Source organism: Vicugna pacos, chromosome 3 (genome assembly GCF_048564905.1).
Source record: "Vicugna pacos chromosome 3, VicPac4, whole genome shotgun sequence".
NCBI lineage: Eukaryota > Metazoa > Chordata > Mammalia > Artiodactyla > Camelidae > Vicugna > Vicugna pacos.
This window is the reverse complement of record NC_132989.1, coordinates 44,859,991-44,879,426: the sequence shown is the minus strand read 5'-3', so window position 1 is coordinate 44,879,426 and position 19,436 is coordinate 44,859,991. Positions and strand designations below refer to the sequence as shown.

The 19,436-nt window shown below is 35.1% G+C and overlaps 1 protein-coding gene across 8 annotated transcripts in view; it reads right to left on the bottom strand.

Moving 5' to 3' along the window:
* Positions 1-19,436, bottom strand: part of TMEM232 (transmembrane protein 232) — a 246,282-nt gene that overhangs the window by 224,272 nt on the left and 2,574 nt on the right. For 6 of the 8 annotated variants that reach the window (XM_072958289.1, XM_072958292.1, XM_072958290.1 and 3 more), the window contains exon 2: positions 1,358-1,445. In XM_072958289.1, the coding sequence (XP_072814390.1) occupies positions 1,358-1,428 (71 nt within the window). In that variant the 5' untranslated portion in view covers positions 1,429-1,445. Of the gene's footprint in view, positions 1-1,357; positions 1,446-15,064; positions 15,325-15,345; positions 15,400-19,436 lie in introns of those variants that run through there. The other 2 variants (XM_072958285.1, XM_072958287.1) reach the window with 2 other exon arrangements.

Sequence of the window (19,436 nt, the reverse complement as noted above, 5' to 3'; positions counted from 1 at the left end):
ACAGCACAGGAAATATAGCCAGTATTTTATAACTTTAAATTTTGAATCAGGTTGTACACCTGAAACTAATACAATATTGTAAATAACCCAAACCTCAATAAAAAAAACTTCTAAATAAAAATAATACGAAAGGTATCACTGAAGAACAAATTTGGAAAACCTATCAAATTGACTATTAAATTTTATCACTAAAGCAGTGTAGCATTATTGTAAAAAGGGACAAATAGGCCAGTGAAACAGAATACAGAGCCCACACTTGATTTATTCAATAGTTGTACTAGAGAAGTAAGTGGAGAAGGATGTTCTTTTTGATATATGGTGTTGATCAGTTTGGTATGCACAACAGTGCTTAACACCATTAACAAAAATCATTTCCATATGTATTAAATAAAAAACAAAACAATAAGATTTTTTTAAATAATGTATAATATTATCTACATGATCTTGTGGTGGAGAGAGTTTTTTTAACCAAAATAAAAAAATCACGAATCATTAAAGACTGAGAATTGGTAAATCCTCTTCAGTAAATAGTATACCCAACAATTCCATACCTAGGTATGTACTTTAGGATATGGAATGGAAAATATAATTTTACATTGTTTTATATTAAAGTAGAAAAAATTAAGGATACGATATACACCACAATTATTGTATTTGGGAGGATGTGGTCAAAGAGCTTCAAGTTTCTCTGCTCATCTATTCTTTTTTTTTAATAGATATATATTTTTTATCGAAGTATAGTAGTCAGTTTACAATGTTGTGTCAGTTTCTAGTGTACAGCATAATGCTTCAGTCATACATGATCTATTCTTTATTAAAGAGAAATAATTGAAACATGTCAACATTTAAGTTTTATTATGTATTCTATTACATTTTTCATTTTTAAGTTCTTAAAAATTTCTTAAAATCACATACAATACTTAAATTATCAACAAATTTTAATCCAGTAACTTCATTTCAGAAACTTTATCCCAAGTAAATAATTTGAAATGCAGAAAAACATTCTATCATTGTGAAATCTGAAACAGCAAAGGGCTAAGAAATAACTAAAATGCTTCACATTGCAGAAGTTATTAAATACTTTTTCTTATACATTTCATGGATTATCATGGCAACTTAAAAGGCCTTGAAGTTACAGAAAAATGCCTAATTTAAAGAAAAAACAATTCAAGATTTAAAAATATAAGATTACAAACAATGAAGCCATTTATTTAAAAAATAGTAAACCTTCACATTCTTATCCTTAGTTACAGAACTATGAGTGATTTTTTTCACTGTTCACAATTTTCTGCCCTTTCTAAATTCTACAATATATAAGGTTCACTACTTTAATAATATAAAATTTTTTCAAACTTACTTCGATTTTTCATGGTAAGAGGAAGATATTACTCCAGATTTATTCATCACAGGTGATTTGTTAACAGGCATATTCCCAGATCATAAACCTGAAGAGAAATGTTATATTTTATATTAAAATACAAATGTACTCAGTGTCAAATAACATATTTCATATGAATTCATGTTTATGGGGAAAAGGGTGGCAATAAGGAAAATCAGGCTTAAGGATAAAATTACATTACAAAAGAATTGAAATTTAGATTTAGATTTCAACTGTCAGACCTAGGAGTCCAACCCAACTTGGAATTGAAAACCCCTCTTATTTCTATTATAGTACTCTTATAAACTTATCCTTTCGTATCAGCAAAACTATTCAAAGAATAGCATAGCATATTAATTAAGAGGATACAACCAGACTGATTTACTTAACTGTGCTTGTTTCCTCACCTGCACAATGGGAATAGTACCTCCTTATTAGAGTTGTTATAAGAAATAAACAGGTCAAAATACATAGATTGCTTAGACTAGAGCCTGGAATAGAGGAAACTATGTAAGTACTTACCATCATTATTAGATTACTATGCTTTCTGGTTTTATATGTTTTTTTTATGGGTGGCAGGAATATGAGTGATTTTTTTTAATTTCTGTATTTTTACTTTAATTTTTATATAGTTTTTCAAGGTTACTTTCCATTTACAGTTAATGCAAAATATTGGCTATATTCCTCAGGCTGTGCAATACATCCTTGAGACTATCTTATACCCACAGTCTGCAATAGTTTCCCACTCCCCCCCCCCACATTATCCCTAACCCCTCTCCCCACTGGTAACCACTAGTTTTTTTCTCTGTATCTGTGAGTCTGCTTCTTTTTTTTGTCACATTCACTAGTTTGTTGTATTTTTTAAATTCCACATAAGTGATATCATTCAGTATTTATCTTTTTCTAATTTATAATTTCACTTAACATAATGCCTTCCAAGTCCCTCCATATTGCTACAAATGACAAAGTTTTGTTCTTTTTTATGGCTGAGTAGTATTCCATTGTGTGTGTGTGTGTGTGTGTGTGTGTGTGTGTGTGTACACACCATATCTTCTTTATCCATTCATCTATTAATGGGCACTTGGGTTGCTTCCATGTCTTGGCAATTGTAAATAAAGCTGCAATGAACACTAAGGTGCATGTATCTTTTCAAATAGTGTTTTTAATTTTTTCAAATATATACCCAGGAGTAGAACTGCTAGATCATATGATATCTCTATTCTTAGGTTTTTGAGAAAGTTCCATACTGTTTTCCACAGTGGCTGCAGCAAATTACAGGCAGCCAACAGTGTACAAAGGTTCCCTTTTCTCCACATCCTTGCCAACATTTGTTGTGTTCCTTTTGATGATGGCCATTCTGACAGGTGTGAAGTGGTATCTCACTGATTTTGATTTGCATTTCCCTTATGACTAATGATTTCGAGCATCTTTTCATGTGCCTGTGTGGCCATCTGCATTTCCCCTAAAAAAGTCTACCTCAACATAACAAAGGCCATATATGACAATCCACAGCTAACATCATATTCAATGGTGAAAAGCTAAAAGCATTACCTCTAAGATGAGGAACAAAACAAGAATGCCCATTCTCGCCAATTTTGTTCAACATAGTTTTGAAATCCTAGCCACAGTAATCAGAGAAAAAAAAATAAAATGAATCCAAACTGGAAAGAAAGAAGTAAAACTTTTACTGTTTTTAGATGACATGAAACTATACACAGAAAATCCTCAAGATTGCACCAGAAAACTACTAGAGCTCATCAATGAATTTTGTAAAGTTGCAGGATACAAAATTAATACACAGAAATCTGTTGCATTTCTGTACACTAACTACAAACAATCAGACAGAGAAATTAAGGAAACAACCCATTTACCATCCCATCAAAAAGAATAAAATACCTTGGATTCAATCTTTCTAAAGAGGCAAAAACCTGTTCTCTGAAAACTCTGAAACACTGATAAAAGAAACTTAAGATGACACAGATGGAAATATATACTGTGTTCTTGGATTGGGGAAGAATCAATATTGTTAAAATAACCATACTACCCAAGGCATCTACAGATTCAATGCAATCCCTAACAAAATACCAACGGCATTGTGCACAGAATAGAGCAAATGATTTTAAAATCATGTGTATGGAAACACAAAAGACCCAGAACAGCCAAAACAACCTTGAGAAAGAAGAACTGAATTGAAGGAATCAAACTCCCTGACTTCAGATCATACTACTAAGCTACAGTAATCAAAACAGTATGGTACTGGAACAAAAACAAACACATAGATCAGTGGAACAGAACAAATAGCCCAGAAATAAACCCACACGCTTTTGATCAATTAATCTATGACAATGAAGACAGAAATATACAATGAAGAAAAGACAGTCTCTTCAATAAGTTGTGCTGGGAAAACTAAACCACTACATGTAAAAGAATGAAATCAGAACATTCTCTAACATCATGTAAAAAATAAACTCAAAATGGGCTAAAGACCTGAATGTAATACCAGATATTATAAAACTCCTAGAGGAAAACGTACACAAAACACTTTGACATAAATCAGGGCAACATGTTTTTGGATCCATCTCGTAAAGCAAGGGAAATAAAAGCAAAAATAAACAAATGGGACCTAAATAAATGTAAAAACTTTTGCACAGCACAGGAAACCATCAACAAAAAGACAACCTACTGAAGGGAGAAAATATTTGCAAATAGTTTGACCAATAAAGGATAAATATCCAACATATATAAACACCTCATACAACTCATCAAAAAAAAAAACCCGATTAAAAAATGGGCGATAGACTTTTTTCTATGCTTTGTTTTTTAAAGTGCTTTGTAAATTTCTTTTTATGTCTCCTGTCTTTTTGTTATTTAGATTTTCTCTGCTTGCCTTCACATCCAGATTTTTTTCCCTCTTAAAGTATATCTTGAGCATACTTTACACATGTATGGCAAAAACTAGGACATACTATTTGTGTTTGGTAGTCAAACACAAACTAAAGTAATGAAATGGGAAGTCAGATTTATATTGAATTATTCTGCATTTCATTTGTAAGATAGCTAACTTTTAAAACTGATCATTACATCACTCAAGTTTCTGGCAGGAAACAGATGGCACCCTCAAATGGGTAACTGAACAGACTTTCCAAAGATGTGGTCAGATTTATTCAAGTAAAAAATAATAATAATTAAAAAGAAAACAAACCCATGATGGTGCTGCCATTCTCAAGCGCTGGCAAGAAGAGGGTGAACTGTTACCACTCTCAGGACTGAAGGGAAGAGGGACCCAGAAAGAACAGAGAAGTGGTGCTTAATAAGAATCTTCAGCCTTTGGTGGAGAGATGCAACTGATCTGAGGCTGCCTGCTAAGAAGGAGCCCAGAAAATAGGAAATGTGATCTCAACTCCAATTATGTATCTGTGCTTCCCATTAGCTAAATCAAACTACAAGGACATAAGATGCAAGGCAGAGTGGAGAAGGATGGAAGGAGGATCTGGAAGGACAATAGGAAAATATCCAGCAAAATGGATTATCAACACAAAACGTCATTATCTTTTGCTATTAGTTAAGCAAAGTCTGCTTCTAATAATCTATATCCTTTAGAATACAGAGCAAACGTACTAAGGCAGCAGCTGTAATGAGCTATAAACAGGGATGTCATTCAGAGCTGCCCTAATTTTAATATAAAATACAAGTTATTTCCAAGTAGGATTAATATATTCAGGAGTTCATTTTTTTTAACAGTTAACATCATCACATTGGATATTTCCACCTTAAAAGGCACTTAGGAAAATGACTAAAAACAATTATTAATGGATGCATGATAAAGTACATGGAAGCACAGAATAATAAAGATGTAGAAATATTCAAGAGTTAATTTGATAAATCTATTAACAAATGTTGCAAATTTGACAAGCACTTATTGTGAATCAGACAAAATTATGAAGATAGATGTTTAAGTAGGCTAGGTAGACAAAGTCTGCAAAAGACCAAAGGAACCCCATCACTCATAAAACATTATGTATTTCAGAATGGAGCTTGGAAATACAAATTCGAGTCAGACATACTCTTGAGATAAATTAATTTAAAATGTTTAATGTCAGATGAATAGAAAGGAAAAAGCACAGGCCACCCAGAGAGAAAAATAATAGAAGAGAAGGAGAATTAAAGGCAAATTGGTCTTTATGTTTGTGTTAGTTATACTGGCCTAGAGCTTTTAGCTGTTTCCTGATATGTGTCACAAGACTGACTACAATTAGTCCTATTTTTTTTTTATTGCAAGAGGTTAGAGACTATTTTAGAAATTCTCTCTTGATCACTGAACCTACTATCCAAAGATTCCTCACATCTGTGGGTAAAAGTGGTAGGTATTTACACCATCTGCTCAACATGCAAGTTCCATAACACCCTGCTGATGAGACTTCCCCAGGAAGGATGGGTAGAAAATGTCAAACTGCTGTAAAAGACAAGCTTACTCTGGATTTCTGGCTTATTTTGGTAGTAACAGTGCTTAACCAACACTAGTTTATGAACCACTATTTGAGTATTATTGGGATACACCAGAGAGACAATACAACTCCCTAATGTATTTTTAGTTAGGATTGCTTTTGGCTAAAAGTAAAAGAAACAGTAGCCAAATAATCTAAAGTTTCCAGAAAAAAAAGAGCAGTGTCTTCAGAAATGTCTCCCACAGAGATGCTGGAATTAAACCCTTAGTCGGGTAAATAAAGGAAGTAAGATTTAAAACAACTTCCTTTCTCCCCTCAAAAAAAACCTCAAAAAAATAGAATCTCAAAGTGTTATCAACTTTCACAAAATGTTTAGTCTTTTCATAAGAATATTCTTCATCAAACTCTCAGTACAGTCCAAAACCTGAAGTTATCCTCAAGGAATTGGTTACTACTAACTCTGTAGGCGCCGCAGGGAGTTTTGCCCTGTATTAATATAACTAGAGTCACGCATATTAATCATTAGTCAAGTTAATTTTCAGCTTTCAATACACTATTTGATAAAAAGTTTTTTTGAACCAGTTATTAAAACCTGCAAGAGGAATCATTTGTACCATTTTTATGCGTCCTCAAAACAGTCACATATCATGATTTGACTAGTGAATTGTACAGAAAGAGGCAAACAGAGGCTTATCTCATGCTCTTCAGTAACCGTATGAGACAGGCTGGGACCTGGGACCCTATACTGTAGTGCCTGCACCTGGAGAAACCAAGTCTCCTCGAGCAACAGAATACGGAGAAACTACAAGGGACTAAAAATAACTGCAAGCACCCACAGCTGGGGCAATTATGAACCGTAAGATACAAAAGGCCACAAATCAACTGCCATTTCTGGGATGCCAAGAGCAAAGGCAAGGTTCTGCGCGTGACACCTGTGCATAGCACCACCTGTGGGTGTGCAGACCACCTAAGCCACCCCTCTGCTCTGACCCACGGATCTGCCCCTATCCTCACCCCATTTAAGGAACCATCCCGCCCTCCTTGGGTAATCAGCAAGGACACCCGTTTCTTGTTTTTGCTCCCTAGTGCTGCCTGAATTCCTCCCCTGGCCTCTTATCAATTTCTATTGATTAGAGTCCAAGGACCAGAGCCAGTAACACAAAGACCACTTTAAAACAGGAATAGAAAATTAACATGAAGCCAAAGCTTTTCATTTTTCTCCTATCAAGTACAAAATTCATTTCTTTTACTCTGCTGGGAAATCACAACAATTAAATGTAAAGAGATTAAAGTAGACTTGTTAAATTAGATTATTTCACATTGACATCATTGTCAAGAAATAGCCATCATTTTCCCTGAATCAGCAAAAGGTGATGCAAATATAAAAATAAGCTGTTTTATAAGTTAAATAGATCTTTAAGATTTAAATATCCTTTTATTCTTTACAGTACCCAAAAATGCAGGGTACTGACTGAATTTGTGGATTGAAATGGACACAAAATCTTAGGTAAATAAAACTGATCGTAAAGACTGGATACCCTCTTTAATAAAGTCTCCCCTCAAATTCTGAAATAAAAGGCCAAATTTTTCATTATTTTTGACATCAGCTATTTCTAAGATCCGGCTCTTTGTTTGCTCTAATTTCTTGGCACACACAGCAACCCACTATAGAGTATGGTCTGCAATAACTCGTATTTTCTCTATCACCTTAACAGAGATCATTTACAATAATTTAAATAGATTCCAAAGATTTACCTTGCATATTCCTCTGAAGTGGGAAAATAAACAGCTTGATGTTACCTTATACTTCTATCAGACACGATTTTTATATTAAATGTTATTTACCCTCAAATTTATCCCAGTGCACAAAACAGTATCTGGGAATCTGACATGATCTCCAGGTGGGCAATTCTTGATCCCTCTAGTTACTGACTCTGTCTACCATCCCTTCTAGAAATAAATGTCTTTCTCATTAATCACGACACTCCTCCCTTGGCTTGTCTCCCTGCCTCTGTGAAGTCCCCCATCAGACTCCTGTGTGGTATACGGGTTAAGTGTACAAAGGCAGGAATCAACAGCTCACTGTAAATTCTGGCTCCAGCACACATTACATCTACATCATTGTGCAAATTAATTTCCAGATGCCTCAGTATACTCGTCTATAAATATAAATATAAAGGTATCTCCTGTTAGTGAGTCCTTATTATCCAAGTAGAGAATACAACTCATCACTATTTGTTCTTTGTGTAATACTCCTAACTAATCACACAAATGCATTAAGTAATGAACACTTTTGATATAAATATACCACGTAATTAACGCATCACAGTGTATGGATAGAATTGATCATTGTTAAATCTTGGTTAAAAGTAAGTGGGGATTCATCTACTAGCCTTCCAACTGTCCTGCATGATTGAAGTTTTTACAATAAAATGTATTAAAGTATTGATTCACAATTATAGATTTAATCAATTTTATCAGCATTTAACTAAAAATCACAAGACCACCATATATAATATAAATATAGTATATGATATATATCAGGTTTCTCTAAGTGGTAATAGACCAAAAAAAGACATAATATCTAATTTTACAAAACGAAAAGAATAACCTGAACACTTAAACAAAAACTGCTTTTAAAATGGCTAATACAGTTATTTAGTTTGTTATTTTCTTTTATTCTTATGTTCATTCTTTCCCCCCAGGTTACCTTTCTAAGGTATTCCATAATGTTACTATTTTAAATTCTTTTAGAGTTTCAACAATCTTATCAGATCCTAAACAAAAAGGGATAAATTTTTACAAAATCCAAGGTTACAGGATCTGGGTCAGTACAAGAAAATAAATTTGTAGGGAAATCTCACCTATTAACATAGCTGCAAAAATTCTAAATAAAACATAAGGAAACCAAATCCAACAATACCAATAAAAATAATTCTTTATAACTTAGAAAGGTTAGCCTCAGAAGAGCAAAGATAATTTAATACTATAAAATCTATTATTATAGAGCATAACACTGATGGATTTAAAGCAAAGAAGTAGAAAATATTTTACACATGCCAAAGAATAATTCAGTTAAACTCAGTTTCCATTCATTATTATAAAAATGAACAAAAATTCTACAAGCTAGGATTAGTAGTTTACTCAATTTAAATGTCTAGGAGAAAGGAAAAGAAATGTGATAATTAACAAGCAAAATTTAGATTTATCTGAAAAGCCAGTAACAATGTAAGGGTATCTATATTATTGCCACTACCCAAGATTCTGTAGGTAAACCTAGCCAACAAAAATATTTTAAAAAAGGAAAAAAGGGACACTATGTTTATTTGAAAAATATCTACATAAAAATCTCAGAAGAATCTGCACATACAAAATATGTATTACATTCAACTACAAGTTTTATAAATAAACAATCCAGCAAAATTAGTGACATGGGTTTCAATTCCAGAAAAGATGACTAACATAGGCTTTGGGTCCTGTCTTTAAAAGCAGCTTTGTAGAGCTAAGAAGGAAACTTGAAATCCAAGAAATTATAAGGCAAGGATCTATGAGCTAAGCTCCCGTGGGAAAGGAAAGGCTGTTATGCATTGGTGTGCATATGGGTAGAGAAAGAGGTAGCTAACCACTGTGGCTCTGAGAAAATCAATTAGTAAAAAGCAGTTTGAGTTATGCCTTCTTAACTGTAAGTCAAGGAGGCAACAAAAAGAAAATTAGCAAAGGTACAGAAGCTTTAGACAATATAATATGATGGACACAAAGAATTCTGCATTCAATCTGAAAACTGCATTTTTCTCAAGCACCAAGTATGATTTCTAGAAATTCTAGCCTGAAGTAAGTCTTCAATTACAAACAGTAGGTAATCTCTATGAGTAGATTATAGTCCTGACATCAAAACAGTTAAATTAGAGAACTATAATAAAAAAATAAATTAACATTCCATACACTGGGAAATAAAAAAACCTAATACTAAGTCAACTGTGGATCAAAAAAGAAATAATGATAGAATTTCACAAATATTTAAAACTAAATGATAGTAAAGACATACCTATAAAAACACATGAGGTGCAACAAAAGCACTTCAGAGGAAATGTTAAACCCTTATATCTAACAAACAAAAGCTAAAAATTAATTAGCTAACATAAGATGAAAGAAAAGTATCAGCCATTCTCCCAAAAAACCGGAAGTAAAGAGAATTTTTAAGAACAGAAATTAATGATATGCAGAACAAAATGTGAGAAGGGAAATCAACAAAGCCAATATGCTCAAAATTATTAAACTTCAAAACATTCAAATTAGAACCACAATTAAATTCTATTTCACTGTAACTAGTATGGCTAACATTTGCTTAAAAACTGACAGTACCAGCTTTTGTAAGGTGTGAAGCAATGGAACATTTGTAAGTTACAGAAAGGAGTGAAAATAAGCTATAGCCACTTTGGGAATCTACTTGCACCTTAGGAAGTTAATCATATACCTGTCTCTCAACCCAGAAATTTCATTCCAAAAGGAACGAAAACAGTATTTCAAAAGGACATGTACAAGAATGTTTACAGTAATCGTTATTCATAATAGTCTCAAGCTGGAAACAACCCAAACATCCATCAGTAAGAGAATAGACAAAGTGTGTTATGTTTATATAACAGGATTCTTGTCAGTAATTTAAAAAGCAAACTAACGCTACATGCAACAAAAATAATACATTGAGTGAAAAATATGTTGAATGAAAGAAGCCAAACACAAAGGGGAACATACGACACAATTCCATATACAGGAAGTTAAAGAACAGGCAAAACTATTACATGATGAAGACTATGGTGGGGCAGGGCTAGAGTAGAGATTACAATGGAAATGTTAAATTCTGGGGTTGGTAACATGGGTGCATGTATGTATCAAAACTCAAGGTAGCAGATTGCATTTTCAAAATGGTACAGTATCTCCCATACAGTGTATCATTCTGCAATGTGACCTTGTCACTCCTCACAAGAGATCGAACCTAATTCACTCTCCCCATGAATCTGGGCTTAATTAAGGGACTTGCTTGATTAACAGAGTATGGCAGAAGTAATACCCTGGGACATATGAAGCTAAACCATAAAAAAAAAAAAAGCCTTGCAGTCTCCTGAAGTCTCCTGGAATGTTCTCTCAGAGTCCAGCCACCATGCTAAAGGCCAGCATCGCACGGAAAGCCACGTGTGTGCTTGGGTTAATAGCTCTACCTGACCACCCGGCCAGGCTTCCTAGTGACACCAAACAGCAACTGCCAGCAACAGAAGTGAGCTATTTTGGATGTTCAACCCAGTCATGGCTGCAGAAGACTAGAGCCTCAGCTGACATCTAATTGAAATCACAATCGAGAACACCAGTAAGAATTACCCAGCTGCGTACAATCAACTCCACAACCACAACCAACCCCAATAAAAATAATATTAAGAGAATATATTGTATTAGAATTAGATTTAGTGACATAACAGAACTAAAAATGACAGCAGCTCAGACAAGATGAACTTTTTTTAAAAAACATCAGAAATACACGTCTAAGTCCAAAACTAGACAATTTAGTTTATTTGTCACCTTCAATCATAAAGAAAAACTAAGGCTCCATGTAAATCACCCTTTCATGGTTGTTGTCAGGCCTTACCCTGCTGCAGGCTGTTTACCAGCTCAACCAGCATCAAAGCACTGGGGAGGCACTATTGGTCACTAAATGCTATTGACTCCTTTCTTCAAAGCAGCTCTGTTAAGTCTCCTTTTCATCCCTTCCTTCATTCTCCTAAATCAGGACACGATTACTTTTTCCCTAGATTAATACAGTGACTTCTTATCTTCCAGTCTCCAGCTCTCTCTCCCTCTACTCTGCTCTCACCTTTTACATGACTGCCTAAGTAACCACTCCAAACATACATTTCCCAATGATTTCATTCTTCCCCCAGCCCCAATGCCGTCGAACCCAAACACAGGGAGGCCAAACAAACCAAAAACTTCGGAGGAGCGTGGAGCAGAGAAGGGTTTATTGCAAAGGCCTTAAGGGGAAGGAGCAGCTCATCTGAAAATGCTGAACTCCCCTAATTAGTAATTGCTTGCATCTGCTCTCTGGGACTCAGAGAAGGTCCAGGAGACTGAAAGCCTTTTTCCTACAAGTAAGAAATGGGGGACACAGAAAGGCTTTTTTGTACTCAGGAGGGCCCCACAGGGTCCGGCTTAGTTTCAGCATGAGGGCAAAGGTGAGGAATATAAAGCCATGCCCCTTTTGGAAATAGTTAAGACTAAAGATGTTTAGTTTGGAAAAGACAAGTATGGGCAATGGGGTATCATTAATGCATCTTAAGTATGAAATCTTTATACGTATTTTTAAGAACTCCTCTCCCATTTGAGTTGTACTTCTTTAATCTGAGGAGAGATGTATACACATTTTTTTTTCCCTTTCTTTCTTCACTGAATTTCTCCAAGGCAGAAAGCTGGAACTGCCTGCAATCACTGGCTTTTTCCTGACTTAAAAAGACAAAAAACAAACAAAAGTTCATTGAAGAAATGACCCTGGGTGCCCTGTAGAGAGGAATCAAACTCCTGGGATTGTGGAAGCGTCACTGGAAAGAGACCCACACCTGTACAGGGGCTAACCTACTTTCTTTTCCACAGCATGATCCGTTCACCAATGCCCACAGCTCTACTGGTTTAACAGAAACTAAAGGTGAGGGCCACTTTTAAGCAAAAGCGCAGAACCAGTGCAAGCCAGAAAGGCCCAAGACAGCAGCCATCAACTGACCTGAACGAGTTCCAGCCTGACCAGGAGGGCAGCACCTGCCCAAATGAGACCCAAACCAACTGAAAGTTGCCTTTGCCTCATTACCGTGCTAAGTCTCCTCCCAGAGGAGGCACTTGCACTTTGATTGGCACAATTAATGCCACATGCAAAGGGAGCCCAAAAGCTTGCGCATGCACCGGGGCTGCTTCTGCAACTCACCAAAGGTAGGCCAAAACAGAGAGGACCATATAGATACAAAGTGTGTCCTAATGCCCTGCAGTGCCCCTCCAGTGCTTTGTTGATACAGAAGCACCAAAGACCTTTGTATAACCCCAGGACAGAGGCAGGCCTAATAAAAACTAAGACTGAATATTCAACCAGAGCAAAGGCTTGGAGGGTACATAGTCAATTGAAAGTAAGTAGAGTATCTTCTGCACACATAAGTCCATCAACTATGACTCATAACTACTTCATGTTTTTAACTTGGTAGCAATAAACCAAGTAATGGATATTTTTCCAAAATCATAAATGTAAATATAATCCATAATTAGTACAAAATAGCAATATTCAAAATACTGAAAACTGCAGTGTTTAAAGTATTCACCTATGATTTTGAAAGCCCAGGACAATGAAAAGTCCCACTAGAGTTTAAATATGAACTATTTTCATTCATTTCATATTAATCACTTATTTACTTTAGTCAGAAAAATTGCAGTCAGCTGATACTTAAATGGTAGTTTTGTTCTGACTTGGTTAGATATCTTAAATCTTTTACTCACTGAATCAATTTCAATCTAAAATGGAACCAGAGAATCTCACACTTGCCCTCAGGAAAATAAAACCTAAGAACTCCAAGACTGATTTCCTATAAATGTCTGACTTACAGAAATCCGGGATTTATCTCCTGACCAGTGAGTATCTACCAGGAATCTCTTCCCATCCTCAAGTCAGTGAACTTACTGACTAGACTCTGGCTGGACTTCTCCCTCTTTGGACCTCCTCTGCTTAAATACAGCCCACCCCAAACCCTCAACGGACTCACCTGTGTCTTGCTATGGTTTGTTTCCCAAACCGCAATTCCTCTGCTATTCCCAAATAAATTCAATTTCTGATAATTCCAGCTTGCCTCAGTTTACCTCTTTATTTAGTTTGACACCCACCATAGGAAGCCATTTGGCTTTGATGCAAACTGATGCAAACTACTCATGTGATGAATGGTTTGTGAAGGAATTGCAAAAATGGATGTAATTGTCCATGAATTCTTTTATTGGATTTCTGTTATGTGCCAGTGCTTTATGTTTGCAATACTCAACAGAAAATATGGCCTGGCATACAGCAGGTGCTCAATGAAAGTTTTTTTATTACTAAAAAAATACAGTATGAAATAAACTATACACAAAAACACATACATATAAACTAGAAATAAATTTTCTTTTTTTACTGTTTTTGACCATTTTCAGCACTACCAAATGGTACTCACACTGTTCATTTTAAGCAGCTGTCATTTAGGAAATTCAATTTGGTTCAGTTTTCACAAAAATAAAAGTTCCAATGATGTTTGAGTTCCCCGTTTGAGAGATACAAAGACAAAATACAGTCTCTTAAAAAATCTAGAGAAAAAGGACTGGCCTGTAAACCAACATTATAATATTTCAAGACAGTGAACTCCATTACAGGACTCCAGGTGATATGGAGGGGGTGCCCAAGAAAAATATTTAATCAAAAAAGACAGTCTATAAATATATGACAGCATCTAGCGAATAATCAAATTTAAATTTAAGTATGAATTAGATACATTCCGTATCTATCTTGCATAGACTTAGAATTTTTTGTAAGTTTTTAATATTAATCCCTAGTATATTTTTTTAAGCTCCAGTTAAAACAAGGTTGGAAAGGTATACTTTAAAAGACAATTTCTGAGAACTAGACAATATTAAAATTATGATAAGCCTTCGTGTAGGTAACACACACCAGGAAATACAAGATTTAGACCGCTACCTTAAGGAAGGAGCTAAGATTAGTTGACCAAAGACAACCAAAAAGATAGAATCCATTCAGCTATATAGTTGAGATAAGGTAAATAAGGGAATCCCACCATCGCCTTACCCTCTCCTAGAAACTTTTCGTGATAGATAACTTGTACCCTTTTCTCAAGATTTTTTTTTTAAAAATGTTTTTACTTCACAACCTCAAGGACCCTCCCTCGCCGCCGCCGCCACCCCGACACTTCTCCAAAATTTTTTGAAGTACAAATGAGTCTGCGGGGCCGGGGACGAGAGGGTGGAGAGGGGGCAGAGAAGGGAGCCGCAATTTCACCAAGTATAAAAGGACTTGAAAACCGTCCAGCGAGGCGAGATGCATACTGAATTAAGGAATTAGGGGTTACCCGAGAAACAAGAAAGCCCTAGCCCAGAAGAAAATAAAAGAATTCTCCTACTGATAGCAATGAGAAAGTTCCCCACCTCTTTTAGTCTCTCAAGCAAAATGCTAGTTCCCTACCGAATAAAACTGGTGGCTGATCCCGCACCTGCTCCCTCGTGCCCCTGCAGGAGTGTTTCCACGAGACCGCCTAGATTCTTAGGAGGAACCTGCATGGCGGGCCTGGGCTCGGGGCGCGAGTAAACGCTTCTTCAAACAGCCAGAGCTACGAAACCCTAAGGTAGACCACTCGGTGCTCCCATTTGTGGGGCTCTGTGGGTCTCCGGGTTGCCCCGGCATTGTGAGTGTGGCAATAACCTCAGCTCTCAAGTCATCAGAAGCAAGACCCAGCAGTCACTCACCGCGGGGCTCGGGTCGCTGCGCACTGGTACCGGTTGCTAAGCACGCTGTGGGCGTGGCCCTAAGGAGCCGGAAGGTTGCTCTCTTTAGAGTCGCCTGACCCGGGCTTAGCCAATCAGGACCTTCCACCTTGCCCTCTCCGCCCTCAACACAGCTGTGTTCACTTTCGAACGAATACAAGCAATAATGTGTGAAAGAACTTTATTAGCTTCAAAATAGTCATAATGCACATGGTTATGATTTGTTTTAAATATTGTGCATACGTTGGATATCCGGCCAGCAGCCGCGGCAAGCGCAGTAGCAGTGCTTCAGTGTCTCCTCAGTGTCTAAATGCCTACTCCAAAGCCTCGCGCCCCACCACCCCAACGGCGAAATAAAATCTGAATTAAAAATTAAAGTGAAAACAGTATGTACGCTATTCAAAGGTACCTATATCTTTTACTCAAATTGCTGTTCTAAAGCCCCTTTGACAAAGAACTCCAGGCCCGCCAGCGTCCCCCACAGTTAGGATAACGGATAAACAAAGCATCCAAGGTGTTCTATATGTGCTAACTACAAGGGGGCGAATTTAAACCAAAAAACAATGCATAATTCTAAAGGTAGTATCCAATAAAATTACCTAATTTAAATCCTTACAAAATTCGTGTCTACTAACGGGTGAGCAAAATCAAATATTCTACAAATGTTCACAAAGGTTTTACTGAAAGCAGTCCTGATTAAATTCAAAGTTAATACGCAGGGATTGTCCAGGTGAAATAAATTGCCTTAAAAAATTGAGAACTTCAAAAGAGAATTTAAGTTTGATGAAATACATCAATCCTGAATTGTGTCTATTCATAATAGGCACCAAATAAGCCTTTTAATTTTTTTTTACTACACTTTGATATTTAAAACAGAAATTATTGGTCCAAATGCGTAGAATGTACCAAGAGTGAACTCTAATATAAACTATGGATTAAATTACAACTCTGATTGGAGATGTTCATAATGCGGGAAGCTATCCATTGGAGGGAGGGGTGGGTGTAAATGGGAAATCTCTCTACCCTCCTCTTAATTTTGCTGTGAACCTAGAACTGCTCTAAAAATAGCAATAATAAAGACTTCAAAAATAATTTATTTTAAATAATAGGTTTTTTTTTAAAGAAATTACAATATCTGATCCCAGGCTTCTCTGAAACACATCCCTTCTAATCACTACATTGAGGGCAACAACAAAAGTGAAATTGAGAGAGACTATCAAAGATATTTCTTACAAAGCAGATTCTAGAGTGTCAACACACATGGAAAGCGTTTCAAAAGGACAGAAAATATTAAAAATATTAAAGGATTATTAGGGAGGAAAACCACTGTGATCCAAAAAAGAAAAAAAGACTTGAGACAGCAAATCAAGAGTACCACTATATTTTAAACAAAATGAATATGTAAAGACTGCTGCACTTAAAAATAGCTTGGTGGACTTCTTTTTTAAAATTTATTTCAAAAGATCTAGGAAAAATGTTAAAACCATAAAAAATACAAACTGTTAAACAGGTAAATCTGAAAGGAATAGAAAGTAGGTTGTTTAAAAAAAAATCTTCATCATAATAAAAACAACAAATCAGTTGATTCTACAAAGCATTTAGAGAAAAAAGTAGCTACCCAAGAATTCTGTAGGGAAGATAACTAAAGAACATTCACAATTCTTCTACTTTACTTACACTTTAAGATTAAACCATTCAAAATAAACCAAAGGACAGATCACTTAGACATTAATCAAAATTAAGAACTAAAAAAATATTAAAGTTGGAAAGAACTGATGTTGAGCCCTAAAATAAAATGAACCTAAACAATTTAATTTTTCCTTGGCCACAAAATGAAATGGCCAAAAAATATTTCAAAAAAGATTATATATCTATAGTTTAAATAATCCAAATTAAAATAATGAAGTGTATAGAAAGCAGTGAGACATTTACCAATTTTTACAAAGGAGTATAAAATAAAGATGTTCCACTCTTGTGGGCTGGGGGAATTTAGCTAGACCCTCAGCTCACACTATACACGAAACGATGGATCTCAACAGATAGAAATATATAACATGTTTTTGGAAGAGAACACACTTAGAGGCATAAATATAGACCTAAGCAAATAGAAAACCATGAATCCTTAAAGGAAATATTTCATAGAACAACAACAACAAAAAAATCTAACCTCTTAGGGTTACCATATAAATTTTATGTCAGGACTCTTCAAATCTCAGTGTGTGTGTGTGTGTGTCTGTGTGTGTTTTAGGACAGTGAGGAGGAAGAATGAAATGATTTTAAAGTTCATCTGAAAAAATAAATGGCAGGATAGCAAAAACATTATGAAGACAAGCACAGGAGGGCTTACTACATACTAAAACTTAACTGTGCAAACTGTTTATTGGTCCACATATATACTTTAAAAATAAAATATTTTAAATATCTTCAGATTCCATCCTTGAAAATGGTAGTTGCATCACAGTACCTAATACAGTGACTGGAACATAGTAGATGCTTAATAAATAGTGCTGGGTGAATTCTTGAACAGAAAAGGATAGTTTGATTTTATCCTACGAGCTGAATTCATTCAGTGTCAGAATTTCTAAGTAAGGCATTAATATAAATGAATGACCTGCTTGTTCTATATCTTTGTTTAACAAGTCTTCTCATTCTATGTCAACCCTTAGAAAACTGTCAAAATAGTCTGCTATTCTTCACTTGTATTTTGACTCAAGTCTAAGTGAATAATGATTGGACCCAAAGATATTTATTAAACTATTTCATGATTATAAATATTTCTATCATATGATTCCTTTCAAAAAAACTCTCCTTCATATCTATTTACTAAGAAGTAAAACATTTAATCTATATCATTCGATTAATGATTGTGTGAAAATGTTTCTAATTATTTATTTTTGATAATTAAAATATATTCTACACATTGTTATATAATGGTTTAATTTTGGTGATTTAAAAATATGAACACAAATTGTTTGATAATCCTCCCTTCTAAAGATGAAGCCAAATCCCTACCCCTTGAATATTGGGTTGCATTTAGTGACTTACTTATAGAGGATAGAATGTGGTAGGAGTGATAAGGTGTGATTAGGTCATAAAAGACAGCGTGTATTCATTTTGCTCTCTCGCTTGGATCATTTGCTCTGTAAGGAGCCAGCTGTCTTGTTATGAGAACACTGAAGAAATTCTATAGAGAAACCCATGTGGCAAAGTGTTGAGATCTCCTGACGACAAACCAGCAAGAGTTCCACAATTAGCTGAGCAAGTTATCATAGAAGTGGATCCTCCAGTCCCAGTCAAGCCCAGCCAAGTCTAAAATGACTGTACCCCAAGTTGAAGTCTTGACTGCAACTTCCTGAGAAAACTTGAGCCAGAACCACTAATCTAAGCCACCCTCAAATTCTTGAACTACAGAAAGTATGAGATAATAAATGTTTTAAGCTGCTTGATTTGGGGGTAATTTGTTAGGCCAAAACAGATAACTAATACAAATATTATAGTTACTCTCATAAAACACATGTTGGACTTTTTTTTTAAATGTTAGAATTTCATGTTTTAATTTCTGCGTTGTGCCTTTCTCAAATTAGTTTGAAACTATACTCTCTGGACCATTTCAGCATCATTCTTTTAGAAAGATTTTGAAGAAATATAGCATGGCGGGACCTTTATAGTGCTCTAGAGACTATTGATTAAATGCCATGAACAGATTTAGTAATCTACAAAGAACTTTATTGCTGTATCCCATAATTAAATCTATTAACTTTTCTGAAGTAATTTTTCTTCTGAGCCAAAAAAAAAACCAAAACCCTATCTTAGAACAATGAAAATGCAAAGTAAACAAACAAAAAACAACTCATAGGAAAACCTACACCCAGACATAACATATATTCTTTTATTGTATAGCTTTTATTTTTACAAAAGTGAAACACTGTGCATGTTTTTAATTTAACATGGACATATTCATTTGTCATTTAATATCTATTTTTAATGTAATTTTTAAACATGCTGACTCTAAATCTTCCCATCTTCTTCACCACTACCACTCAATTAAATTACTACCACTTCTTATCTCAGCA